A 27,514-nucleotide genomic window follows, 5' to 3' on the forward strand; every position below is an offset into this window, starting at 1 on the left:
GAGCCTATAAAATATTATATCATTATAGAAAGAAGTTGTATAAAAATGCATTTGATGAAGGATAAAATATTATTTCGCTTTCAAGTAACATCGAGATCAAACCTAGGAAAACAAATTTTATAAGCCACCAAAATGATGAAGCTTACAACAAAACCTGTCCGACGATGGAAAGTCAGATTTCTAGGTACATGCACTACATAGACACTGAGTTATATAAACTTGAGATCTTCTGCATAGTCTACAAAGGTGTAGACTCTAGTATGATTCTTAGGAGCTTCAAAACCTCGGATTTCAACTCTTTCGAGAGTTTTCCTTTCGAGATTGAAGAATAAAACATAGAAGGTTTTAGATGTATAATCCATGGACATAATTATTTCACCATTACCAGTTACTCCAACAACGGAAAAAGCACCCTCAACAACTATATCCACCGGAATACAGTAACCACGTTCCACCCATTCCTGTTTATGGGCATCCTCTAGGGTTTCCAAAGAAAACACAAGGCTACTCCTACGCCTTCTTCCATAAGGTTCACTGAACCAATCCCAACTAATCACGCCTAATTTACCCTTGTAATTAATCAGTTTACAAGGCATAGTGGAACAAGTAGATTTGAACCTATAACTTCTCTTAAAATCAAGAAACCAAAGCTTTTCATACCTAACATCAAAGCAAACTATAACCGCCACACCCTTGTTGTGTTCAGTCACGTAATACAAAACCCCATTGATGCATATCCCTTCACTTATAGGATAATGGTATACGGGACACTGGATCTTTCTCCATGACACTTTTCCTGTTCCTACTGTCAGAATATGTGTCTCTCCATAAGCTGGTTTGCTTATCGCAAGTACCTTATATTGCTTGCATATGGGATCATACCCTAATAAGCTCCTTGGCTCACCGATCTTAGTTCTCAGCTGAGGTAACCCTGTGTACTGTCCCGTGCTAGGGTTACATATCACCGGCACTTTAACTATACCCTCCTTTGAGATCCGCATATTCGAGAAGTATAGTAGGCCAGAGACAGGGCCACATATATTTTTTGGTTTCATGTGTCCTCCAACCAATTCCATATGAAAATCGGCGGATACTATAAGAGAATGATTCTCATCTGGACTCTGAGGCTGAGGACACGAGTATAAACGCCACTTAGAGTAATAATTGGTGGCGAATAAGACACGCGGCGGCTGATTGGAGGAGGACCTACTCAGGAACAACTCGGTGAACTCTGGACGTCCAAGGATGAACGCACAGAATTTGGATACGAGACCAAACCTAGCGATTGATTTATTACACGATCTCGAGAGTATCTCGTGAATGATATCAATCGGGATGACATCTGAGTTGTCTTCTCGTTCCATAGAGTTTCTCTTTGATCGTGTGTTTTTGGGTTCCAGATCTTAGAAGGGCAATCTCTATTTAGGGTTTTAAGGGCAATCTCTCTAGTTTTGCACAAAAAAAGGGCAATCTCTTAGGCCCAAAAGGCTTTAGAAGGCTGGACGAAGTTAGGGAGAACAAAACATGAGATAACGTTTTAGTAGTGTAAATGTATGTACCCAACAATTTTTGAATTACTACTAATAAAATGGACAATTTGAGCTCTCTAAAAGTGTCCACATCAGCTTTTTTGCATTTGTTCTCAAATTGCCACGTCAGCATGTCTCCTTTTTACTCTAATTTGTTTCCAAATTACCACATCATCAAAACTCAATCTCTTGTTTAGGGGTTTCACAATTTTACAACTATTGACCCATGAAATTTGAAACGGCTCAACTTCCTTCCATTGTATCTTAAACTAAAAAAACGTGTTACAATTCCATTTATAACGCCTCCCTCCATCTCTCCTCTGCTACATGAACCAGCACAATCGAATTTACACCAAAAGTTCATCAACGATTTATTCATCAATAGTGCATCTTTCTCTTTATGTTCTCGTGATCACCGACGTTGGTTTGCGGTTCTAGCTAGGTCGCCGAAATCGTTTGAAAATCTAATTTTTGGTGTAAGGTTAACTCTTTTCTATTTCTCTTGGCGATTTTCTTTGTTCGTATTGGCTAAAATGTTGGAGCAAATAGATCATGAAGTGAAGGTAGCCGTTGGATTAATTAAGTGTTTCAGAGCCATTAGATTTGGTTGTTTGATTCAGTCTTCGTTTATTTGTTTTAGTGTCTGTAATGGGACCGAGTAAATAGGTTCACGTCTGTTGCTCTGTTTCCACTAGCGTCAGTTTCGTTTGCAGTTTGTTTCTTGTTTTTGTAAGACTATTTATAGTCATGTCTTTCTCTTGAATGAAGCACGTTTTCAGCATTGAGCAATCTTACGATTACAAATTGGTATCAGAGCTCTGTGAAAACTGAGAGAGAGAGAGAAACACGTGAGTAAAAATGGGAGATGAGAAAATGAAGCTGCCTCAATTCGATGGGCATTGGGATCACTGGAGTGAGGTCATGGAGAACTTTTTCAGATCGAAGGGGCTGTGGAGCACGATTGAGACCGGTTTTGAGGAGTCATCATCAACAACGGTGCTCACGGCAGAACAGACACAGCAGTTGGAAGAAGTCAAGAAAAATGATCACAAGGTGAAGCACTATCTCTATCAATCGATTGATAGGGTCGCGAGCAGATCTTGGACAGGAGAACCTCCAAAATCATCTGGGAGTCGATGAAGAGGAAGTTCGGTGGTAATGATCGGGTGAAGAAGTCTCTGTTGCAGAAGCTAAGAAGGGACTTTGAAGTTCTGGAAATGAGAGAATCTGAGAGTGTGAAGAAGTATTTCACAAGGGTGCTTGCAGTTACTAACCAAATGAGAAGTAATGGGGAGATCATGAACGATTCCAAGGTGGTGGAGAAGATTCTCCGGACACTCAGCAACAAATTCATGTATGTTGTAGTGTCTATTGAGGAATCTAAGGAGATTGAGAAGATTAATCTCGATGAACTTGAAAGTTCCCTCGCGGTTCATGAACAGAAGTTCAAGAAGGTTGAGAAAGCTGAAGATCAAGTTCTGAAGGTGACTCATGGTGGAACTGGATCATACCGCGGAAGAGGAACAACACCAAGAGGAAGAGGTTATGGCAGAGGGAGAGGTCGTGGTAGAGACAAGAGCACGGTGGAGTGCTACAAATGCCACCGCCTAGGACATTTTCAAAACGAGTGTCCAAAGTGGGAAGAGGAAGCCAACTATGCAGATTTCGGTGAAAAAGAAGAGATGCTCTTGATGGCCTACATCGAAGAGGAAGATGAGAAAGTTAACACTGAAGAGATTGCAGAAAAGGCTCTAATGGCGTATGCAGAGAAGAATGAAAACATGAGGAAGAGAGCATGGTTCCTCGACTCTGGTTGCTCAAATCACATGAGTGGAGATCGAGACCTATTCTGTTTGATGAATGAAGATTTCAATCACACTGTGAAGCTGGGGAACGACAAGAGAATGCAAGTTGTTGGCAAAGGCAACGTGAAGCTGGCTCTGAACAATGTAGTGTACACATTCACTGATGTATACTACATACCAGAGCTCAAGAACAACCTGTTGAGTCTTGGTCAACTTCAAGAGAAGGAGCTGACAATCATCATACAGAAGGGCGTCTGCAAGATTTTTCATGAAGAAAAGGGTCTATTGGCTGTAAGCAGGATGAGCTCCAACAGAATGTTCATCCTGTTTGATCAGAATGGAGAAACGAGTCAACAACGCTGCTTCCAAGCGACAACAGAGGACATACCGAAGCTCTAGCATGAGCGCTATGGGCATCTCAGTCACACGGGGATCAAGACTCTGCAGAACCAGGGTATGGTACGAGGGATGCCAAACTTTGATGTTCAGAAATTCACCTGCTCAGACTGTCTGGTGGGGAAGCAAACAAGGAATCCCATTCCTAAGAAGAGTTCGTGGAGAGCCAAAGAAATCCTTGAGCTGGTGCATTCTGACATTTGCGGACCCATCACTCCGATAACCACAAGTGGTGTGAGGTACGTCCTATGTTTCATAGATGATCACAGCAGGAAAGCTTGGGCGTACTTCTTAAAAGAAAAGTCAGAAGCATTTAACCACTTCAAGGAGTTCAAAGCTAAGGTGGAGAATGAGATGGGAAAGCAAATCAAATGTCTGAGAACTGATCGAGGAGGAGAGTTCACATCAAGTGAATTCATTGAGTTCTGTAAGAAGGAAGGCGTTTGAAGACAGCTCACCACTGCCTACACCCCGCAGCAGAACGGAGTAGCGGAGAGGAAGAACCGAAATGTGATGAACATGGTGAGATCCATGATGTCAATGAAAAAGGTACCAAAAACTCTCTGGGCAGATGCTGTCAATTGGACCTTTTACATTCTGAACAGATGCCCCACACTCGCTGTTAAGAACATCACACCACAAGAAGCTTGGAGTGGCATCAAACCAAACATGGAGCACTTGAGGGTTTGGGGAAGCTTGGCACACGCGCATGTTCCAAACGAGAAACGAGGGAAACTTGACGACAAAAGCATCCCATGTGTGTTGTTGGGCTTCTCGGAGGAATCAAAAGGCTATCGTTTGTACAATCCAGTGACAAAAAAGATTGTGGTGAGCAAGGATGTGGTGTTCGAAGAAACAAAAGGTTGGTGCTGGGATGAGAATCAGGATCACAGTGAGTACGAGTTGAAGTGGAATGATGATGATCAGCCTTGGGAAGAAAATGACACTGATGGAGAAGAAGAAGTTGCAGAACCAGAAGAAACTACAGAACCAGTGACTGTTGCAGAAGAAACTCAAGAGCAACCACAAGCAACAGTCAGGGAGGGAAGAAGACAGACGAGACCTCCTGGCTATCTCAGAGACTACGTCACTAACAGTGATGATGCTGATGCAGACGATGAGGTAAACATGGTTCAGCTCAACTCCGATGATCCTTCAACATTTGCAGAAGCTCAGAGGTGCATCAATTGGAGAAGGGCTATGGATGCAGAGGTTGAGTCGATTGAGAAGAATCGCACATGGGAACTATCAGACTTGCCTCATGGAGCAAAATGCATTGGAGTAAAATGGATCTACAAGACAAAGCTAAACGAACTCGGAGAAGTGAGCAAGTTCAAAGCTCGTCTTGTGGCCAAAGGGTATGCACAAGAACATGGAATAGACTACACAGAAGTCTATGCTCTTGTTGCACGCATGGACACCATACGAACCATTGTCTCAACTGCAGCTCAGAAAGGATGGGATATCTTTCAACTGGACGTCAAGTCAGCTTTTCTCCACGGTGTACTTGAAGAAGACGTCTACGTCCAACAACCAGAAAGGTACGAGATAAAAGGCGAAGAAGGAAGAGTGTACAAGCTGCATAAAGCCCTGTGTGGACTGAAACAAGCCCCACGGGCCTGGTTCAGTAGGATCGAGGAGTACTTCACCAAATCTGAAAACGAAGAAACTCTCTTCACCAAAAGCAATAAGCAAGGTAATCTTCTCATCGTTAGTGTGTATGTAGACGATTTGATTTACACTGGAGATAATGTTGCAATGGTGAAAGAGTTCAAGCTGTCGATGGAAAAGGAGTTTGATATGTCTGATCTTGGGAAGATGAGGTATTTTCTTGGGATAGAGGTGTTGCAGACAAGTCAGGGTATTCACATTTCTCAGACTAAGTATGCTTTTGAGGTTTTGAGGCGTTTTGAGATGGAAGATTGCAGTGCAGTTCGCAATCCGATAGTGCCTGGTTTCAAGATCGATATGGATGAGAATGGTGAAAGGATCGATGAAACATTCTACAAGCAGATCATCGGGAGTCTCATGTATATCACAACAACGAGACCGGACCTGCAGTTTTCCGTGAGCCTACTGAGTCGCTACATGTCTGGACCAACGAAGATGCATCTTCAAGCGGTTAAGAGGGTTCTGAGGTATCTGAGAGGCACAATGGACTATGGAATCTGGTATAGAAGAGGAAAGGGAGAACTAATGGTGTATACTGATAGTGATTTCGCCGGTGATGTTGACAGCAGGAAAAGCACCACGGGATATGCCTTTCTTATGGACAACGCAGCTGTGGCTTGGTTGTCAAAGAAGCAGCCGATAGTTACACTCTCCACAACAGAAGCAGAGTATGTTGCTGCATCAGTTTGCGTCTGTCAAGCTATATGGTTCAAGAGGATTTTAGGGGAATTGGGTTACAATGTGGAAGGAAGCACTACAATCTACTGTGACAACACTTCGACAATCAAACTTTCAAGGAATCCAGTTTTTCATGGGAGGTGCAAACACATAGGCATTCGTTTTCATTTCCTGCGTGATATGGTGAAGAATGGAGAGATACAGTTGGAGCATTGTGGTTCAGAAGAGCAAGTGGCTGACATCTTTACTAAACCACTGAAGCTGGAAGCTTTTGAGAGACTAAGGAGTAAGCTCGAGATTTGCTCAGCAAGTGATAAGCTAAGCCTGGTTCACCAGAGCTTAGTTTAGGGAGGGTTTGTTGGAGCAAATAGATCATGAAGTGAAGGTAGCCGTTGGATTAATTAAGTGCTTCAGAGCCATTAGATTTGGTTGTTTGATTCAGTCTTCGTTTATTTGTTTTAGTGTCTGTAATGGGACCGAGTAAATAGGTTCACGTCTGTTGCTCTGTTTCCACTAACGTCAGTTTCGTTTGCAGTTTGTTTCTTGTTTTTGTAAGACTATTTATAGTCATGTCTTTCTCTTGAATGAAGCACGTTTTCAGCATTGAGCAATCTTACGATTACATAAAGAGCAAAGAAAATGTTAATATGTTTAGTGAAACGTCTATGGAAAAACAATTAGGAACATTCATCACTCCCTCATGAAGCCACAATCCCATCTGTTTTGAGTTCCATTGGGTTTCTCAGACTCTCATAACATGTGATTCCAATTTCATCTCTTCTCCACACTTTTGGTTTCCTAAAACTCCATTGTTCTACAGGTATTATTGTCTTTGTATTAAACGCTATGCAAATCTTCTAGGTTCTTTAATTTATGATATTCTGATGAATTATCTGTTCAACCATGTTATTTTCCTTTTTTAAAGGCAAAAGTCCAATCTATGGGTTCAGTGTGGTGGTGGAGCAGTCGAGAAGAACCCATGGAAGTCATCTGGTGAGTAGTATATATAATTGGAGACGAACATTGTTGGTTTTTTTTTTGTTTTTTTGACAAACGGTTTATTTGGTTTTCTACATTAAAAAACCATAGTGTTTTCAATCTTAGTATTCTTTTGGGAACTGCTATGAGATCGAATTTTTTTAAAAACGTCCCAATTGTACCAAAGTATATATATGTTACATGGAATCATAAAAGTTTCAGAATATACTACATATACATTGTTTCAAAAATATCTGATAGTGGTAATTAACATTCCTTTTCATAAGTCGTCCGTGTGGGATATACTCATATACATAGAAGAAGAGTAAAACCGATGTGACCATGTTGTTAAGAAGGAATATTAAAAACTAACTAAAGCTATGATGCGTAATTGTTTTAAACATATATTTCCTAAACCATTTTAATTTTCAGATCATGAAAAAGTGGGTGACAGGGAAAAATTCTGTAGGTGGTTAAATTAAAAAAAAAAAGCAGCTTCATAATAATCATATAGTTCATGTTTGATGGTCATTTTAGCTTTGAAATCACGTTTTACGTCAACTCTGATATGAAAATCTATTTAATGCAATACCACCAATGTGAAGAAGTGTAAAGGCTTACACAGCCGTTCTAAAAAAAAATATGATATTCACTTGTAAATCTTGGGTTTAAAACCATATATGATTTACCCCTTTTAACTGTTTTGCAGGGAATGTCGTCTCATTGTATATCAGGCTAAAGCAAGATAAGTATATGAGACTTGAGCAACTTTATTTTTGTTTCCTCATATATCGGAATCTAATTTTGATGCAAACTTTATAGCTGTTTAGACCTTATACTACTATGTTTCAAATGTCAATTAAATGTAAAATTTGAATGTGTACAAACTATAATAAAATCTCCATGTACGTATAGATACGTTTGCAAATTTGAATTATTTGCTACATTCCTTTTGCTAACTTCACAATCTCTGTGATATATATCACATTCACCAAAGTTTTTAGCAAACAAATTCAGTGGTTGTTCATTCAAGCTACATATAACGTCCTTCCAACCGAAAAAATGAACAAAACCCGAGTACAAAGGTGTTTGAGGAAGAGAATTTTAAGACTGGTCAATGGGTATAAAGAAATTTGGTTCTTTACGGTTTTGTTCAGTTCTTATCTCAAGTTCATATATAACAAATGAACTTATATGAATATGTGAAAATATTTAGATGAATAAATGTAAAACACAAATACATATAAATTCACAGAAAAACCAAGTACAAAAATTCAGGCTCCCACAGGTTAATCCAGAATCCATCAAGTTTTTAACACCATTAGCCACTATACTCAAAATCCGATAGAATTTGGGTTTTATTAAGTTAATTGAGTTCAAATTCAAGCTGAGCTTGGTTTACTTATCCACACACAAGATCTCTATTTGTGGCCAGTTGACCGTATTGTCAATGTATGAATGATTTAGTATTACCTTAATTATTGTAAGAATGTTAAAAAAACAACCCACGTGTAGCGTGGTCTAATCCCTAGTCTTTTTGAAAAATATTAATGTAAAATTTATGAAGAAGAAACGAGTGGAGAAATGAGCATGTATATATATTACTATTACAAGAAGTCCTACAAAGTATTCACTGACCAACATTAAAGACAGACCAATATTAACCGAAAGAAGAATCCATTCACTCATGTGATCATGTAACATCAAGATCACTCGCCTCTTGTTCTTATTACAAGAACATAATACTTTCAATGTAATCCGTGAAAGCAAGCACCAAAGATGGTCGATATAAGCACTCGATTCCTCATTTCCTCCCAACCAAATTTCTCTTCACCGTTTCATCTTGAGATCAACATAGACAAGATAAAGCTGATAAAACCAATCACGAGCTGTAACTATAAGCTCATCTGTACCACCAACAAAACCTGGCCAAACAAGATCATACGAACACATCTCTTGAGTTATAACTATAGAAACGTTAGATCATTCTTGTTTCCCTGCATCTTCCAAAACCCAAGAGTCATACATGCTAATAGTTTTTGTAGCAAGTAAAGCTAGTTTACCTTGGTAGTTCACAAAGGTAGAGAAACCATAAATATTAATAGCCTCAGCTGGTATTTTAATGAAATTACCAGACATATATGCAATGTGGGTAAATTTGCTTATACATTAATGGAAGATTGAGTTGACTATCTTTTTAATTGTAAAAATGTATGTACTACATAATTCATATCTAAATGGCGTCAATACAATTAAGAATAACGACTAGTTTTTTGTATATTTTAAATTGTACCCAAATGGTTAAGTCAATTCTATGAAGAATCGCGACTAATTTTTTGTCTTTACTGTTTTTACACTAAATAAAGTTCAAAAGAAGTATCTCGTTTTCGATCTTATTTATCTATCTTGTTAATGATCTTATGAGCAAGAATCCACTTGCTTTAAATTCACTTAAAATTTATTACTCAATGGACACAATTCTTTTTTTTTTTGTTAAAAGGCTTTCAATTAAAATGCATAAAAAATCTTACTTAGTCATAACCTTGCAAAGAATCTTGAAGTCACTTGATATGTATTTGTATATCCATACTACATCTCGACTAGAAGAGCTTTCCTCTTATTTCATATGTAGAACCTCGTTAAATAATTTTACTTATGCAGGCTTAGAACTAAAGCTCCAAAAAGAAAACTATGAGTAGGATAAGACGAGTACAAACTTTTGCTTATATTGTGGCGGTAATATATATGAGAAACATGTGTTTTTCAACCACACGCGTAACCTGAAATAGCGTACAAAAAATAAATAAATAAACGTTAGTAAGTCTCATATCTTGTCGTTGAATGTGAGAGTGTTTACCGACTCACTCTTCTTGTTAATTGCACAAGAGTTCGAGTGTTATATGCGTCTCAAAGTGTCTTGATACTCTCAATTAATCATAGGTATACCGTATAAACAAGATGAGTGAGTAGTTCTCTAAGTTCGGCCGTTCGGGGACTAAGAGACGCCTATCGTTAAGATCTTGAAAGAACCTTGTAAACAAAAATATCATTACGAAAAGTTTTATGAAAATGCATTCATGAAGGATAAAACATTATTCTTCTTTTTTTCTTTTGGTAGAACGGATAAAACATTATTTTGCTTTCAAGCAACGTAGATAGAAGACAATCTAGATTTTTTATTATTTTTTATATAAGCCAACAAAATGTTGAAGCTCACAATAAAACCATCGCTGCGCTCGTCAATGAAATGAAATGTCACATTTCCAAGTAAACTACTTAGACTATGAGTTATATAAACTTGAGATCTTCTGCATAGTCTACAAAGGTGTAGACTCTACTATGATTCCCATGAGCTTCAAAACCTTGGATTTCAACTCTTTGGAGAGTCATCCTTTCGGGATTGAAGAAAAAAACAAAGAAGGGATTATATGTATAAACCATGGACATTATTATTTCACCATTAGCAGTCACTCCAACGACGGAAATAGTACCCTCAACAGCTATATCCACCGGAAAATAGTAAACACGTCTCAACCATTTCTGTTTCTGGGCATCATCTAGAGTCCACATAGAAAAATGAAGACTACTCTTACGCCTTCCATTAGGTTGACGGTTCCATTGCCAACAAATCACGCCTAATTTACCCTTGTAATTAATCAGTTTAGGCGAATAATACTGGAATATCATCGAAGGAGTAGAATATGCGTCAAGAAACCAAAGCTTTTCATACCTAACATCAAAGCAAGCTATAATCTTCACACCTTGGTTGATTTCAGCCATGTAATACAAAACCCCATTGATGCATATCCCTTCACTTATAGGACAATGTTTTACGGCACACTGGATCTTTCTCCATGACTCTTTTCCTTTTCCTAATGTCAGAATATGTACCTCTTTAAACTTTGTTATGGCCAGTACCTTGTATTGCTTGCCAATCCGATCATACCCTAAAAAGGTTCTCGGATTACTCTTCTTACTTCCCAGCGAAGGTAGTCCAGCGTACTGCCCCGTGCTAGGGTTACATATCACCGGCACTTTATCTATATCTTCCTTTGAGACCCGCATATTAGAGAAATATAGTAAGCCAGAGACAGGGCCACATATATTTTTTGGTTCCATGTGTCCTCCAAGCAACTCCATATCTAAATCGGCGGCTACTACAAGGGAATGATCCTCATCTGGATTCTGAGGCTGAGGACACGAGTATAAACGGCACTTACCGAAATAACTGGTGGCGAATAAGATACGCGGCGGCTGGTTTGATGACCTACTCAGCAACAACTCGGTGAACTCTGGACGAGTAAGTATGAGCGCACAACATTTGGATACGAAACGAAACCTAGCGATTGTTTTATTACACGATCTCGAGAGTACCTCGTAAATGATATCAATCGGGATGGGATCTAAGTCTCCTTCCCTTTCCATCAAGTTTTTTGAAAGATCGTGTAGGGTTCCTGTTCTTGACTTAACGTAGTCTCCAATTTAGGGTTTTAGAAGGCAAAATTACTCTAGAAACCCTAATGGGCCTAGTGGGCCGTGTTAAATTTTACCCAATAAGAGATCTCGTTTCTCGCTCAATCTCAATCTGATTTGACTCAATTGAATTCATCTCTTCCCCCATGGCTCTGAATTCTTCAGCTTTCTTCGTTCCATGTCACAATTACAATCAAATTTGTGATCTTCTTCTCTCTTCAGCTCGAACAAGATCGACTTTTAAAGGGCTTCAGCTTCATGGCTACATCGTTAAATCAGGGCTTTCACTTGTCCCTCTCGTCGCGAACAATCTCATTAATTTCTACTCCAAATCACAGCTTCCGTTTGATTCACGCCGAGCTTTCGAAGATAGTCCACAAAAGAGTGCGACGACTTGGAGTTCAATCATCTCTTGTTTTGCTCAGAACGAGCTTCCATGGATGTCACTCGAGTTTCTCAGGAAAATGATGGCGGGAAACCTTAGGCCTGATGATCATGTTCTTCCGTCAGCTACGAAGTCTTGTGGGATTTTGAGTCGTTGTGATATTGGTAGATCGGTTCATTGTCTATCGATGAAGACTGGGTACGACGCTGATGTGTTCGTGGGGAGTTCTTTGGTTGATATGTACGCGAAATGTGGTGATATTGTTAATGCGAGGAACGTGTTCGACGAAATGCCTCTTAGAAATGTGGTTACTTGGAGTGGGATGATGTATGGGTATGCGCAAATGGGTGAAAATGAGGAAGCTTTGTGGTTGTTTAAAGAAGCTTTGTTTGAGAATCTCGCTGTTAATGATTACTCGTTTTCTACTGTTCTTTGTGTCTGTGCAAATTCGACTCTTCTTGAGTTAGGTAGACAGATTCAAGGATTGTGCGTTAAGTCGAGCTTTGACTCGTCTAGCTTTGTGGGAAGTTCATTAGTGTCATTGTATTCCAAGTGTGGTGTTCTCGAAGGAGCGTATAAAGTTTTCAACGAGGTGCCTTTGAAGAATCTTGGGATTTGGAACGCTATGCTTAAGGCGTGTGCACAACACTCGCATACTCAAGAAGTTATTGAGTTGTTCAAACGGATGAAACTATCTGGGATCAAACCAAATTTCATAACTTTTCTGAATCTGCTCAATGCTTGTAGTCATGCGGGTCTAGTTGAGGAAGGGAGATACTACTTTGATCTGATGAAAAAATCGAGAATCGAGCCGACAGATAAGCATTATGCTTCCTTGGTGGATATGTTGGGACGAGCTGGTAAACTTGAAGAAGCACTCGAAGTTATCACTAAGATGCCAATTGATCCCACGGAATCTGTATGGGGAGCTTTATTAACGAGTTGTACAATACACAAGAACACAGAGCTTGCAGCATTTGCAGCTGACAAGGTCTTCGAATTAGGACCAGTGAGTTCAGGTATGCATATTTCGTTATCGAATGCGTATGCAGCGGATGGTAGATTTGAAGACGCAGCCAGAGCTAGAAAACTGCTTAGGGACCGAGGGGAAAAGAAGGAAACAGGGCTAAGTTGGTTGAAGAAAGGAATAAAGTTCACACATTTGCAGCTGGTGAAAGACGTCATGAGAGAAGCAAGGAGATATATGAGAAGCTGGTTGAGTTAGGAGAAGAGATGGAGAAAGCTGGTTACGTTGCGGACACAAGCTTTGTTCTGAGAGAAGTGGACAGAGATGAGAAGAATCAGACCATAAGGTATCATAGTGAGAGACTAGCTATTGCTTTTGGGCTGATCACGTTTCCGGCTGATAGACCGATCCGGGTGATGAAGAATCTGCGTGTTTGCGGCGATTGCCATAACGCAATCAAGTTCATGTCCATGTGTACGGGACGAGTGATCATTGTTAGAGATAACAATCGGTTTCATCGGTTTGAAGATGGCAAGTGTTCTTGTAATGACTATTGGTGAAGAAGACAAATGAGAATTGGTTTATATTCAAACACAACGGCTACTTCTTGTTCTTGATCATCATTATTTGTTGTAGGATAAAATCACTAAATATTTCGAAATAAAATCATTATTTTTATTTGTATCAAGCAATGTATGTTTTAACCAGGGACTAAAATGTGTTTCCAGGTTGGGACTAATTAGACAATTTTTCTCTGTTAATTGTGTTTATCTGTTATCGCCAATAGCAAAATTCTGGTTAGAGAAGTTAGCCATAATTCTGGATATCTCGGCTCAACAAGGACAATTTGGCTTGAATAATCATGTTTGAACTGTTGGAATTGGGAGAGGCCGCGCGAACGCAGGCCTCCACAACAAATTATGACGCAGGCTCTTCCTCTTGGGAAGACCTTAAGCTAGAGCACCCTTCCTTAATGTGCAATGGAAGTCACTAGCTTAGGCCACACATCTTCATGATCGTGTGTTGACCCCGTCCAGGTAAGTACCTTTCAATCAACGACCTTCGCTTTGTTTTATACTACAAAACAGATACCTATCATCATGAAACTTCCGATGTGGGAGAATCGACAATAATATCCACTAAAAATCACAAAGGGATGGATGGGCCTTATTAACTTTATTGCCGCCCAGATCAAAGATATTGAACCGGCTTCAGTTAAACCGGCACAAATTGGGTCATTGACCAGAGACGACTACATCTTCAGTTAAACCGTTATAAGTAACCTCTCTGTCAGAAGACTCTTATGTTGTTTGTGGTCACTCCTGTAAACACATCTCCATGGCATGTGTTTCTGTGGTCACTTTGGTGATGTTATTTCTGGAAATTTTTAAGATTGCTAAATGTGAAATATGTGAGTTTTTGTTGGACGTTGCACTTATGGAGCTCAAGATTTATATGATAAAAATGGAACCTAGTTTACCCTCTTTGTTTGTGTGAATAAACCATTTTTCTTAGTTAATTTGTTTGATTAAAACAAAGTATTTTTGTGCGACAGTTAGACAATACATCTTATTAGCCTCCATGTATTAGAAAATTCTGATCAGAGAAGTAGCCATAAGCTGGACCAGGCTGAGCAGGACCACATTAGCTTAAATCAAATTTGAACTGCTGGAAATGGGAGAGGCCGCGCGAACGCAGGCCTCAACAACAAATTATGACGCAGGCTCTTCCTCTTGGAAAGACCTTAAGCTAAAGCGCCCTTCCTTAAAGTGCAATGGAAGTCACTAGCTTAGGCCACACACATTCATGATCGTGTGTTGACCCCGTCCAGGTAAGTACCTTTCAATGATCGACCTTCGCGTTCTTTTTTACTACAAAACAGATATCTCTATCATCGTGAAGCGCCCGATGTGGGAAAAGCGACGATAATAATAATCCATCCACTAAAAAGCACGAAGGGATGGGCCTTAATGACTTTATTGCGGCCCAGATCAAAGATATTGAACCGGGTTCAGTTAAACCGGAATGAATTGGGTCACTGACCAAAGACGACGACTCGAAATAAAAGAAGTTTCTGGAATCCATCCATTCAACGGTTAATTTCCATAGCAATACGACGACGTTTTCAACGAACACTCTAGAATCACCTGGTTGGTTTCCTTTTTATTTTGAGAAGAAGAGACTAGAAACTTTTGTTCTTCTTCCTCCTTGTATATATAAATAAATTCACATTGTCCTTCGTCTCTTCATATCTCAAGAAAAAAATAATCTCAAATCTCGATTTCGTAATTCCAAGCTTCTCTCTATAGCATTCTCTTTCGTGTTTACTCGTCTTCGTCGTTGAAATAAAAAAAAAAGATCGTTTAGCGATGGCGGAAGTACAGATGGCTGATGCGGAGACTTTTGCTTTCCAGGCTGAGATTAACCAGCTTCTTAGCTTGATCATCAACACTTTCTACAGCAACAAGGAGATTTTTCTCCGTGAGCTTATCAGTAACTCTTCTGATGTAAGTCCTCCCCTTATAGATAACTCTGCTTTTGTGATGATTCCTCTGTTTCCTTGCATGTTACTCGTTTCTTGGATTCTTAGGCTTAGTTTTTGTATACTCTTTATATTCGAGAAAGATCGTGCGTGATTTAACTTGTTCATCAAGTTATAGTTAGATGATATGTGTGATCTGGTATTAGCTAGCCTAGAATGGTTGTAGCTAGGTATTAAACATTGGGATCGTTGTGTGGATTGCGTTTGTTGAGGTAGACTTCTGATTATTGTTGTGAATATTTTTGTAGGCTCTTGACAAGATTCGATTTGAGAGCTTAACCGATAAGAGCAAGCTTGATGGACAGCCTGAACTCTTCATTAGGCTGGTTCCTGACAAGGCTAACAAGACATTGTCTATTATTGACAGTGGCATTGGAATGACCAAAGCAGGTAATGAATCTATTCTGATATTTTCTGCTTGGAGATGATTTTAGTGGTCGTGTTGTTATTTTAACTCTTGATTGTGATTTTCAGATTTGGTGAACAACTTGGGAACTATTGCGAGGTCTGGAACCAAGGAGTTCATGGAGGCGCTTCAAGCTGGTGCTGATGTGAGCATGATTGGTCAATTCGGTGTCGGTTTCTACTCTGCTTATCTTGTTGCGGAGAAGGTGATTGTTACTACAAAGCACAATGATGATGAGCAGTACGTATGGGAGTCTCAAGCTGGTGGTTCCTTCACTGTCACTAGGGATGTTGATGGGGAGCCTCTTCTTGGTAGAGGAACTAAGATCACCCTTTTCCTTAAGGAGGATCAGCTTGAGTACTTGGAGGAGAGGAGACTTAAAGATTTGGTGAAGAAGCACTCTGAGTTCATCAGTTACCCTATCTACCTTTGGACTGAGAAAACCACCGAGAAGGAGATCAGTGATGATGAGGATGAAGATGAACCAAAGAAAGAAAACGAAGGTGAGGTTGAAGAAGTTGATGAGGAGAAGGAGAAGGACGGTAAAAAGAAGAAGAAGATCAAGGAGGTGTCGCATGAGTGGGAACTTGTCAACAAGCAGAAACCGATTTGGTTGAGGAAGCCAGAAGAGATTACTAAGGAAGAGTATGGTGCTTTCTACAAGAGCTTGACAAATGACTGGGAAGACCACCTAGCCGTGAAGCACTTCTCGGTGGAGGGTCAGCTTGAGTTCAAGGCCATTCTCTTTGTACCAAAGAGGGCTCCGTTCGATCTGTTCGACACAAGAAAGAAGCTGAACAACATCAAGTTGTATGTGAGGAGGGTGTTCATTATGGACAACTGTGAAGAACTAATTCCAGAGTACCTCAGCTTTGTGAAAGGTGTTGTCGACTCTGATGATTTGCCACTCAACATCTCTCGTGAGACTCTCCAACAGAACAAGATCCTCAAGGTGATCAGGAAGAATCTAGTGAAGAAGTGCATAGAGATGTTCAACGAGATTGCCGAGAACAAAGAGGATTACACCAAATTCTACGAGGCTTTCTCCAAGAACCTCAAATTGGGTATCCATGAGGACAGTCAGAACAGGGCAAAGATTGCTGATCTTCTACGGTACCACTCCACAAAGAGCGGTGACGAAATGACCAGCTTGAAAGACTATGTCACAAGGATGAAGGAAGGCCAGAAGGACATCTTCTACATCACTGGTGAAAGTAAGAAGGCGGTTGAGAATTCTCCCTTCTTGGAGAAGCTGAAGAAGAGAGGCTACGAGGTACTCTACATGGTGGATGCAATTGATGAGTACGCCATTGGACAACTGAAGGAGTATGACGGTAAGAAGCTTGTCTCTGCGACCAAAGAAGGTCTGAAGCTTGAAGATGAGACAGAAGAGGAGAAGAAAAAGAAAGAAGAGAAAAAGAAGTCCTTTGAGAATCTCTGCAAGACGATTAAGGAAATTCTTGGAGACAAGGTTGAGAAGGTTGTTGTCTCAGACAGGATCGTGGACTCTCCATGCTGTCTTGTAACTGGTGAATACGGATGGACTGCGAATATGGAGAGGATTATGAAGGCACAAGCGCTGAGAGACAGCAGCATGAGCGGTTACATGTCAAGCAAGAAAACGATGGAGATCAATCCTGACAATGGAATCATGGAGGAGCTGAGGAAGAGAGCAGAGGCAGACAAGAACGACAAATCTGTTAAGGATCTTGTGATGTTGCTGTTTGAGACAGCTTTGCTAACGTCTGGTTTCAGTCTTGAAGAGCCGAACACGTTTGCTGCTAGGATTCACAGGATGTTGAAGTTGGGTCTGAGCATTGATGAGGATGAGAACGTTGAGGAAGATGGTGGTATGCCTGAGTTGGAAGAGGACGCTGCTGAAGAGAGCAAGATGGAGGAAGTCGACTAAGAGATGACGCTCCTATGGTTCTGGAAACTTCTAATGCGTGCAGTTATTCTGAGTCCCGAGAGAGTCTTGTTTTTTCTTTTTTGTCCTTTAGAGTTGAACATTTTACTATTTTAGTGTGTTTTAGAGTCGTCTGAACCTTTCTGCTGGTGGTTTGGTTTGAGTCGGTGTTCCTTTTTCTTTTGTATTATGCGTCCGTTTTAAAACCTGCTTCCAGTTTTTGTGAATCTTTTTCTGGTTAATATTACTCTAGATTCGGTTTAAGTAACTTTCCTACTGTTTCTGAACAAACTGTCCTTTGTTTCTCTGAACTGAAACTACACTTCTAAAACGCATGAAGTACAATTAACGCGGGACAAGTAACCTCTAACTCAAATCATAATATAGCTTGATTAAACTGACTCGATCGAAGTGTAATGTAATCGACGAGATGCCCTAAAACTTGATAGATGAGTCTTTTGATTTGCCGAGTGGGAGAATAATTTTTTTGCTTGCTCAATAGAGAAAAAAGATGGGAGGAAAAGATAATTTTAAATAGTGTTTTACTCCAACAACAAAACTAAACTCAGATAGATAATGAAGGATCCTGAAACTTTGAACACAAGCAAAATTAAAGCTGAAACAACAACTCCATGGTCTTACAGTGAACTAAAAACATTTGTTTTTCAAGGAAGACCTGAACCAGATGGTGCAGCTGCGCTGTAACCACCAGAACCACGGCCAAAAGGCCTACTACCACCGGATTGCTGCACAACAAAGATACAAAATTAGAACAACGGAAACCAAACAAAGAGAGCGCAGGTAAATCAAATCCTGAACAAATATATAAATAAGGAGTAAGGACTTTCAAACAGTTAACTGATAAAGTAAGAGTTTATATTCGCTATAACTAAAATGCTAAATAGATGGGAAGTTTGGATGAGAGACTCGAAGTTAATGGTTTATCAGTTTCAGGAGCTATTTCAAGAGTAGCAGGTTCTGTGAAGATTGTGAGACAGAAGTAAATATAAGGCAAGGTCAGTGAGAATTTACTTGGAAAGATGGGTTGTAATCTGCTGGAGCTCCACCTTTTTCACCTCCAAACTCACCACCACCACGAGGACCTCCACGGTACCCTTCACGGTCACCATACTTGGGACGGTCTCCTCCTTCACCACGAGGTCCTCTGAAATAGCAAGAAACCCCCAAAATATGTCATCAGATTATTAAAAAAAAACAGTTTTTGACAGAAATGAAAAGAGTTCAGCAAAAAAAAATGAACCGAGTAAATCACCTTGGGCGATCACCAGATGGGCCACCAAATGGACGACCAACAGGCTTAGCTGACTTCTTCAAAGTAGCAGGAACAACATCAGATGGAAGATTGAGATAAGTTCTCAAGAACTCAATTCCTTCGTTAGTCAGAAACCAGTAGTAATGCATCCACGCAAATGTCTCCCTAACATACTCCTTGGATTTGAAAGACTGCATAAGCTTGATCACTTGCAGGTTAGGAACATCGATCAACGGATGCTTAGCAAGGTTGAAATCCTTCTTCGCAAAGCATACTCCCTCTGCATAGTGAAAATATGATTACTACCAACACAATCTCATCTAAAAGGACACAAACAACAGAACTATAGCCTCAGCACTGGATTGAACCAAGCTATATAACAAGATAAACCATTTCTAAAACAACAATGTGTGAATAATCCTAAAAATGATGAACTCGCCTCAACACTTTAATTAGCTCGCAGAAGCTGAAGCAGTCATGAATCGTGCGGATACAAACAAACAGAGATAAACTAGAAATTTTAGGGATGACGAACCTTTGAAGAGGTATTTGCAGATCTCTTTGCGGTTAGCCTCTGAGATTATCTGAAAGCAGAACGAAGAAGAAGAAAATGGTTACAACTCTACAACGAAAAATATGATAGAGAACAGAGAAATAGATCAAAATCGGAGGTCATGTGTACCATTGTATCTGGTGGGAGATCTTGCTAGAGCAGAGACGCACGGAGCTTGGAGAGAGCTAAAAAAAAAACTAGGGTTTCACTGAATCTGAGAAGACGATGAGTTTATATGCTTTGTTTTGGGCCTATAATGGGTTTTTCGTACATGAAATATGGGCCTTAAGTTTGTGCAGTATCTTAAGGGGGAGTGAGGAATAATAATAAGAAACCCAAATGTAAAACATAGAGAAAATGTTGGTGTTGTAGGGTAAAAATAAAAATTTCATCACACTCAAGTCTCTCGAAGTACAATAGTTTTTAATCAATCAATCACTTCCAACATCTCTCACATTTATGATTCATGTCATTGCCATTTTTGTAAGCATGATGAATAACATACAAAGACTAGTATGCAAAATTTACTAATAGCAAAAATTATGTGGTTTTCTGATAGGGAAGAATTTTCATCTTTCTCTTTATCTTTATCTTTAATATCTAGAAATGCTAATATAAGGACGGATTCTTTGGTACGCCAAGCGCGTACATCTCCGCACCAAGTATTGTTTGTAAACGACTTTCTCACCAATTGGCTCGTTTGAGCTGATCTTTTGTTGAAAAAAAAAAAATAAATAGATTAAAGCAAACAATCTATGAGAGATAATTTTTTTTGTCAAACATATATTATGATTTTGGGACATTATATTGTGACACATGTTGGATGCTTAATTATTAGCATGTTTTTAACTTTGATGGATTATTTCCACAAAAATATCCATTTTCAATGATATATATACATAGAGGTTGATGAGCAAGCCGGTAGTTTGTAATCACATTCTTGTCCATCATCTCCTCTTCTCCTTCCAAATCTTCTAGTTTTTCAAAACATGGTTTGTTGTTTAGTAAACCTATTGAACACAAAAACTAAAGCTCCTACTGGTAACCCATTAACAAATAAAAAGAATGGGGAGGAACAGGAACAAAAAGGAACGAATAGGAAAGGAAAAAAATAATAAAGAATGAATGAAGAGGAATGAGTTCAGAGAAAAAACAGAACAAATGGTATGGTAAATATGGTAACCAATAAAACAGAACAAACAATAACATATAAAAATATATTAAAAGAAAAATAAAAATAATTTGAATAAAAAACAATCATCTTCAAGACTTCAACCCATCATACCCACATACAAACATCAATACATGAATTGTTGGAACTTTTAGTAACCACAATTGCTTTTTGTCAAAAATTGGGATAATAAAATAATTAATTTTTTTTTCCTGTTTGTTCCACATCAAATTTGGAGAGGAACAAATTTCTTTTGTGATTCCAAAAAAAAAAAGGGAACGCATAAGAATAGTGTGGAGACAATGTCTCAGAATTTAGAAAATATATTACTAATAAATAGTAACAAAAATGAGGAACAAGTGGGAACAACACATTCTTTTGTTCTTTTTCTAAAAACTGGTTACCAGTTGGAACCTAACTTTCTTATGTCATTATTTAATGAAATCACTGAAGCTCTAGTTTTATTTCATTTGTTTGTAGTCAAAGATGATTGTATTCAAGTTTGCAGATTGTCCCAAAGAAAAATGGGGAAAAGGATTCCAATGTGCAGTAAGTTTTCCAGGTGCACCTACCTACACACTCACCCAACGATTATATTTCACCAAATCAAACCATTTGTTGTTGTAGATACATCATAGATCGAGTGCAAATAATTTATTTAGACTTACGAATTTTGAATACAATAATTAATAATTATCATCTTTTTATTGTTAGGAGTTGATACTGCATCTGGTCTTGTGCCAAACTTTTTTGCGGTGAAAGGAAAAAGTATTGATGAAGAAAAATTGCTAAGGAAATTGACGAAGATCCTCAAGTATGTCGAAATTATTGATCACTTAGAATGCCATGAAGATCATTTTTTTCCCGTATAAATAATTCAGAGTCTAATACCAAAACTAATATAAAATATAATAAAATAATTAAATTAAATTAATAATATTGTAAAAAAATTAGTGTTTATTTATGTTTTGGTATTCGGTAAAATATATATACATATATATATATATTATATTAATTCATATTAATAATCCTTTTGTTCAAGATGATTAATGATTTGTATTGGATTGTATACATCTTTTCTTATGGCCACTAAATTTGTTTTCTTGGTCGAACTAGGTTAAGTTATGGAGTTTTATATCTCATAACTCAGAATGCGCTGAGAAGTTAAGTGGGTATTGGCAATATATGTGTTCAGCCATATTGTTTTGCAAATGGTCACAGTCGATACAGACATGCTTGAGTAAACAAAAGCTCAAATAAAATTGAGAGAAGACGAAAATGGTATATAACTTATGATAATAAACCATCCTTAATTCAAAAGACGTATATACAAAAAAAAAAAAAAAACTAAACCCGATCTATCTCAGCTTCATTTTCTTGCTCATTAACCATCTGGTTTTTGGCTCGCCCTTGGTACACGTAATCGATTATTCAAAGATGCAAAAACTCTATATAAGTTACATTCTTTTTTTTGGACGCTCATGTACTGGATACGAAAGTGTTAGACGTAGTTCAAATCGAAAGTGTTAGGGTTTTTGCTTTCTACTCACGTTTTCGATGCCGCCGGAGGCTACTCCGACGTCGGCTGAGGCTTCTTTACGTTCGGGTAGTGCAGTAGCGGGGGGTAGTGTTGAGGAGGGTGAGATATTAGATGTTGCTGTTGTTGACAAGGGTTTAACGGGTGAGAAACAGAGTGATGCAGGAGGTTTGGTTGAGGGCAGAGTGTTAGACGCTAGATCCACAGGGGATGGTGCTGCTCCTGTTATTCATAACCCTACCACAAAGCGATCCTGGGTCTCTATGGCTAAGGGTTCTGATGCGATGGAAAAGGTTGATCTGGCTGTTGAAGAAATTGATGGTATGCCTACGGTTAAGATTCCGGATAGTGTTTTTGAGAATGCACATCCCCTATGGGAAGATTTCCTCGTTGGAAAGTTTTTAGCAAAAGCGCCCTTTGTTGGAGGTATCCATGCTTTGGTAAACAAGATTTGGACCCTTGGTGATAAAACAATGAAGATCGATGTTATTGTGGTGGATAATACAACGGTGAAGTTCCGTATTAAGGATGAGCGAACTAGGTTGAGGGTTTTGAGGCGTGGCATGTGGAATTTATGTGGTGTGGCATGGATTTTATCTAAGTGGAGCCCTATTGCTGAAACAACGCAGGAGGAAATCAAGACTATCCCTCTGTGGATCATTGTTAAAAATGTTCCAGCCAAGTATTTTTCGTGGAAGGTTCTCAGTGCTATCACTAGTCCTTTAGGGACACCTATACGACTACATCCGGATACAGAGGCATGTAAGTCATTTGAAGAGGCTAAGGTTTTTGTGGAGGTCGATTTAACAAAAAGTTTACCAAAGTTCTTCTCCTTTAAGTCTGCGAAAGGTGGTGATACTGTTGTGGAGTTCGTTTACCCTTGGTTGCCGCCAAGGTGTCACACTTGTTCCAAATGGGGTCATATTAGTGCCGATTTTTTGTCAAAAACGAACACTTTGGGTGAGACTGGTGTAGGAAAAGTTGCAGATAACATACTCTCTTCGGGTGTGCTTCAATCTTCTAGTCCGCATAAGGACAAATCCATGCCTAGTCAAGAAAAGATTATAGTACCACAGCAGGGCAAGCAACCAGGAAATTCTTTGGCAGCTTTAGATGGTAACATGATCACTGTGGGTGAGCAGGCTAAAGCTAGCGAAACAGATGGTTTGGATTGGAAAACACCAACGAAAGGTATTCGCAGCCATGGTAAAGTGCAAGACCTCCGTGAAAGTGAGGTTTCAACGATGAAGAACTCTTTCTCCTGTCTTAGTGACAAGGATGAAAGCGGGGAAGTTTTAGATCATACGGAGGAGGAACAATCACATGATGAAGCAGTGGAAGATCGTCTTGAGGGGCAGATTTTGTCACTTCGGCCATCACTTCCTCGAGCTTCGAAGGAGGGTCATAAATTCCTTTCTAAAGAAGGTTTGCAGAGTTCTAGGATTATTTCTCCTACTACACTGAAGACACGTCAACCCCCAAAAAATCTCTGATGTCAGGTTTCTTTTGGAATATTCGAGGTTTTAATAAAATAGAAAAGCATCAAGTTGTTCGAGAATGGATATCTCAAAATCGTTTTGACTTTGGTTGTTTACTGGAAACTAAAGTAAAGGAGAATAGAGCTGATCGACTGGTACGCTCTGTTTTTGCGGACTGGTCTATCCTCTCTAACTATGAGGAACATCGTTTTGGTCAAATCTGGTTTGTCTGGAGGAGTAATGTGAGGGTCACTCCAATTTATAAAACCTCTCAATTGATAACGGTTTCCATACTACTTGAAGGGCGACAGGAGGAGTTTTTTTATCACTTTTGTCTATGCTGCAAACCTTGCTGCAGACCGGAAACCTCTATGGCAAGACCTGCAGTTTCATTATGACTTGCCTCTGTTTAAGGACAAGGCTTGGCTCATATGTGGTGACTTTAACGAAATCTTAGAATCTTTATATGCTTCTTCCCCCTCTATCTCTGCAGGAATGCGCGACTTCCAAGATCTAGTTCGCCATTGTGAACTCAATGATCTGACTTATCAGGGAAACCGTTTACATGGTGCAACAAACGGCAGGACGGAGTTATTTGCAAGAAACTGGATCGAGTTCTAGTTACGCAGCAATGGATGCAGATATTTAATCAGTCATACTCGGTATTTGAATCTGGGGGTTGTTCGGATCATCTCAGGTGTCGGTTCTATATCTCTGGTGACCAGAAAAGGATTAAAAGGCCGTTTAAGTTTTTAAATGCTATCATAGAGCATCCGGCTTACCATTCAGAATTAGCAGCAAAATGGGGAGCTTCTCCTCCTCTATTTCACTCTACTTCTGCAATGCACAGGTTTTCAAAGATGCTCAAAGGGTTGAAACCTCATTTTAGGAAGATGGGGAAACATATGGTAGGCCACATCACAGTTCGTACTAAAGCAGCTTATCAACGCCTCTGCGAGTTACAGCTTGCGACAATGGCTCGTCCCTCTTCTCAAGCAGTTTCTGATGAGGCGGTAGCATATGAGAAATGGAGGCAACTCTCTGACATTGAAGAGAGCTATCTAAAACAAAAGGTAAAGCTACATTGGCTGAAGGTTGGTGACCAAAACTACAAAGCTTTTCATATTTCTGCAACTCTCAGGGAAGCAAGAAACAACATTAGAGAAATCCAATGTGAAGATGGGAGCACTGTTAACACATTGGAGTAGATAAAGGTAGAAGCCGCGAGGTATTTTACAGATTTTCTCACCATGAAACCTGCGGACTATGTGGACTGGTCGCAAGAGGAACTAGAGCAAATATTGGGATTTAAATGTACTGAAAGTGATAAGAGCCTCCTCACTCATGAGGTCACCAAGGAGGAGGTCAGGAGAGTTTTATTTGCTATGCCTACAAATAAATCACCAGGCCCAGATGGTTACAATGTGGAGTTCTTCAAGGCTTCCTGGTCAATAGTGAGAGAGGATTTCATGGTTGCAGTCCAATCCTTTTTCAGAACAGGATTTTTGCCGAAGGGGGTTAACTCTACTATTTTAGCATTGATACCAAAGAAGAAGAAAGCAAAAGTCATGAAGGACTATAGTCCCATCTCTTGTTGTAATGTTCTCTATAAAGTCATATCCAAGATTCTTGCAAATCGGCTCAAGATCATTCTACCAAAATTCATCACACCGAATCAATCAGCTTTTGTGAAAGATAGACTGTTGATGGAAAACCTCCTTCTAGCAACTGAACTTGTTAAGGATTACCACAAAGACTCAGTCACTCCTCACTGTGCAATGAAGATCAATATATCAAAGGCTTTCGACTCGGTTCAGTGGAGTTTCCTCCTCACTCTCCTCAGAGCATTAGCCTTTCCAGAACAATATGTCCAATGGATTCAAACTTGCATTACCACCGCCTCTTTTTCTGTTCAAGTCAATGGTGAATTGGCTGGCTACTTTGGTAGTATGAGTGGACTGCGACAAGGCTGCTCCCTTAGTCCCTATCTGTTTGTTGTTTGCATGAATGTTTTATCCCGACAGCTCGATATAGCAGCGCGTAACAGAGTTTTTGATTTTCACCCAAACTGTCAACATCTGCAACTCACACATTTATGTTTTGCAGATGATTTGATGGTTTTTGTGAAAGGAGATAAGACATCAACCCAGGGAGCATTGGGGGTCTTTGAAGACTTTGCCACTCATTCTGGCCTACGAATCAGTCTCGAGAAATCAACATTATGTATAGCGGACGTCACGCAGGAACAGAGGCAAGAGATTCTTCAGCAATTCCCATTTGAATATGGTTCCCTCCCGGTTCGCTATCTTGACTTACCGCTTCTGCCTAAATGAATGTCATCAGCGGATTATCAACCTCTTGTAGAGAGAGTTCGATTACAGATAGGCTCCTGGACTGCAAGGACGCTCTCTTTTGCAGGGCGGCTCCAGCTAATTAGCTTGGTGATCTTTAGTTTCACCAATTTCTGGATATCGGCTTTCAGGCTCCCTAAGGCTTGTATCCATGAAATTGATAGACTGTGTTCTGCTTTCTTGTGATCTGGTCCTGTTTTAAATGCCAAGAAAACTAAAGTTTCATGGTCTGATGTTTGCCGTCCAAAGAGTGAAGGTGGCTTAGGATTACGCTCTCTAGAGGAAGCAAACAAAGTGAGTGTCCTCAAATTGATTTGGAGAATTTTATCCGCAAAGCATTCCTTATGGGTTGACTGGGTGAAACGTTATCTCATACGCAATGGTTCTCTCTGGGCGGAACAAGTAACTCATACCACTGGCTCATGGATTTGGAGGAAGTTACTGAAATATAGAGATATAGCAAAACAGTTTCACAAAGTTGAGGTAAAGAACGGGGAATCAACCTCCTTTTGGTTTGATAATTTTAGTTCCTTGGGTTGTCTTTATGACAAACTTGGCGCCAGGGGTAGTCTCGATCTAGGCATACCTATGGCAAGCACAATGGCTGAGGCTATGAATATGAATAGGCGTCGCAGACATCGACATGCTCTCCTTTCTTTGATATAGGAGGAACTCCTCAAACATAAACTAAATCGCAGGCTTGATGAACCGGATGTAGCCTTGTGGAAGGGGAAAAACCAGAGCTACCACAAACAGTTCAAAACAAAAGATACCTGGGTGAATATTCGCACTGCAAATCCACAAATGGAGGGCCACAGATCGATATGGTTTAAGAATGCAACTCCTAAGTATGCCTTTGTTACATGGCTGATGATCAAAAATCGCCTTGCAACAGGGGATAGAATGAGAAATTGGAATGCTCAAGAGAATACAAACTGTGTTCTCTGCAACGGTCACTTAGAGACTCGTGAGCATCTATTTTTCTTATGCCCTTTCTCCCAGCAGGTATGGAAGGCGCTGGTGTTTAGGCTTTTATCTGACAGTTTCACCCCTCACTGGGATGAGATAATGTCTCTGCTCACTGGAAACACTTTGAATACGACAAAGAAATTTTGCTAGGCTATACTTTTTAGAACACAATCCATTCACTCTGGAAAGAGAGAAACGACATACGTCATGGGGAACTTCCTTCGAAAACGGAGAGACTAGTGAAGTTCATCGACAAAAACGTCCGCAACAGAGCAAGCACGCTGAAGGAGGGAGGAGGACCTATTATCCAAGCATGGTTTGAAGCAAGATTCTACTAGTTGGTTTTTCATCTTTTAATATAATGTTTCAATAAACTGATCATATCAGCTTTGTAAAAGGTTTATTTTTCTTTTGAATATAATTTAACATTAGATTCCAAAAAAAAA

General features: G+C 39.5%; 2 protein-coding genes, 2 non-coding genes and 4 pseudogenes across 5 annotated transcripts; 3 read left to right on the forward strand and 5 right to left on the reverse strand.

The window, feature by feature from the left end:
- Window positions 1-1,483, reverse strand: LOC104728831 (putative F-box protein At5g52620 pseudogene; annotated as a pseudogene). Its single transcript, XR_015581617.1, has one exon. The product of XR_015581617.1 is annotated as a putative F-box protein At5g52620 pseudogene (transcript).
- An 8,732-nt stretch (window positions 1,484-10,215) lies between these two features.
- Window positions 10,216-11,497, reverse strand: LOC104753417 (putative F-box protein At5g52620 pseudogene; annotated as a pseudogene).
- Window positions 11,498-11,661: 164 nt separating this feature from the next.
- LOC104727729 (putative pentatricopeptide repeat-containing protein At5g52630) lies at window positions 11,662-13,570 on the forward strand (annotated as a pseudogene).
- A 196-nt stretch (window positions 13,571-13,766) lies between these two features.
- LOC147949011 (U1 spliceosomal RNA) lies at window positions 13,767-13,927 on the reverse strand. Its single transcript, XR_015585782.1, has one exon. It is a non-coding gene; the product is annotated as a U1 spliceosomal RNA (small nuclear RNA).
- A 633-nt stretch (window positions 13,928-14,560) lies between these two features.
- Window positions 14,561-14,721, reverse strand: LOC147949012 (U1 spliceosomal RNA). The gene has a single exon (XR_015586496.1). It is a non-coding gene; the product is annotated as a U1 spliceosomal RNA (small nuclear RNA).
- A 291-nt stretch (window positions 14,722-15,012) lies between these two features.
- LOC104727737 (heat shock protein 90-1) lies at window positions 15,013-18,004 on the forward strand. The gene is made up of 3 exons (XM_010446817.2): window positions 15,013-15,389; window positions 15,673-15,814; window positions 15,899-18,004. The coding sequence occupies exons 1-3, from the start codon at window positions 15,252-15,254 to the stop codon at window positions 17,737-17,739; spliced, it is 2,121 nt and encodes a 706-aa protein (XP_010445119.1). The 5' UTR covers window positions 15,013-15,251; the 3' UTR covers window positions 17,740-18,004.
- Window positions 18,005-18,248: 244 nt separating this feature from the next.
- Window positions 18,249-19,769, reverse strand: LOC104727747 (small ribosomal subunit protein eS10x). The gene is made up of 5 exons (XM_010446824.3): window positions 19,692-19,769; window positions 19,545-19,593; window positions 19,010-19,289; window positions 18,769-18,901; window positions 18,249-18,482 (listed from the first exon to the last, which is right to left on the reverse strand). Exons 1-5 carry the CDS (start codon window positions 19,692-19,694, stop codon window positions 18,402-18,404), a joined length of 546 nt encoding a protein of 181 aa, XP_010445126.1. The 5' UTR covers window positions 19,695-19,769; the 3' UTR covers window positions 18,249-18,401.
- A 2,521-nt stretch (window positions 19,770-22,290) lies between these two features.
- LOC147949013 (uncharacterized) lies at window positions 22,291-27,406 on the forward strand (annotated as a pseudogene).
- The last annotated feature ends 108 nt before the right edge of the window (window positions 27,407-27,514 follow it).

The sequence above is a fragment of the Camelina sativa genome, chromosome 2, assembly GCF_030686135.1.
Source record: "Camelina sativa cultivar CO46 ecotype springtype chromosome 2, ASM3068613v1".
NCBI classification, from domain to species: domain Eukaryota; kingdom Viridiplantae; phylum Streptophyta; class Magnoliopsida; order Brassicales; family Brassicaceae; genus Camelina; species Camelina sativa.

Coding starts and splice junctions, on each gene's coding strand:
- LOC104727737 (XM_010446817.2), top strand. CDS start 15,252: ATGGCGGAAGTACAGATGGCTGATGCGGAGACTTTTGCTTTCCAGGCT. Junction 15,390..15,672: donor TTATCAGTAACTCTTCTGAT/GTAAGTCCTCCC, acceptor ATATTTTTGTAG/GCTCTTGACAAGATTCGATT. Junction 15,815..15,898: donor CATTGGAATGACCAAAGCAG/GTAATGAATCTA, acceptor TGTGATTTTCAG/ATTTGGTGAACAACTTGGGA.
- LOC104727747 (XM_010446824.3), bottom strand. Junction 19,290..19,544: donor CTGCAAATACCTCTTCAAAG/GTTCGTCATCCC, acceptor TTCACTATGCAG/AGGGAGTATGCTTTGCGAAG. Junction 18,483..18,768: donor ATTACAACCCATCTTTCCAA/GTAAATTCTCAC, acceptor TTTGTTGTGCAG/CAATCCGGTGGTAGTAGGCC.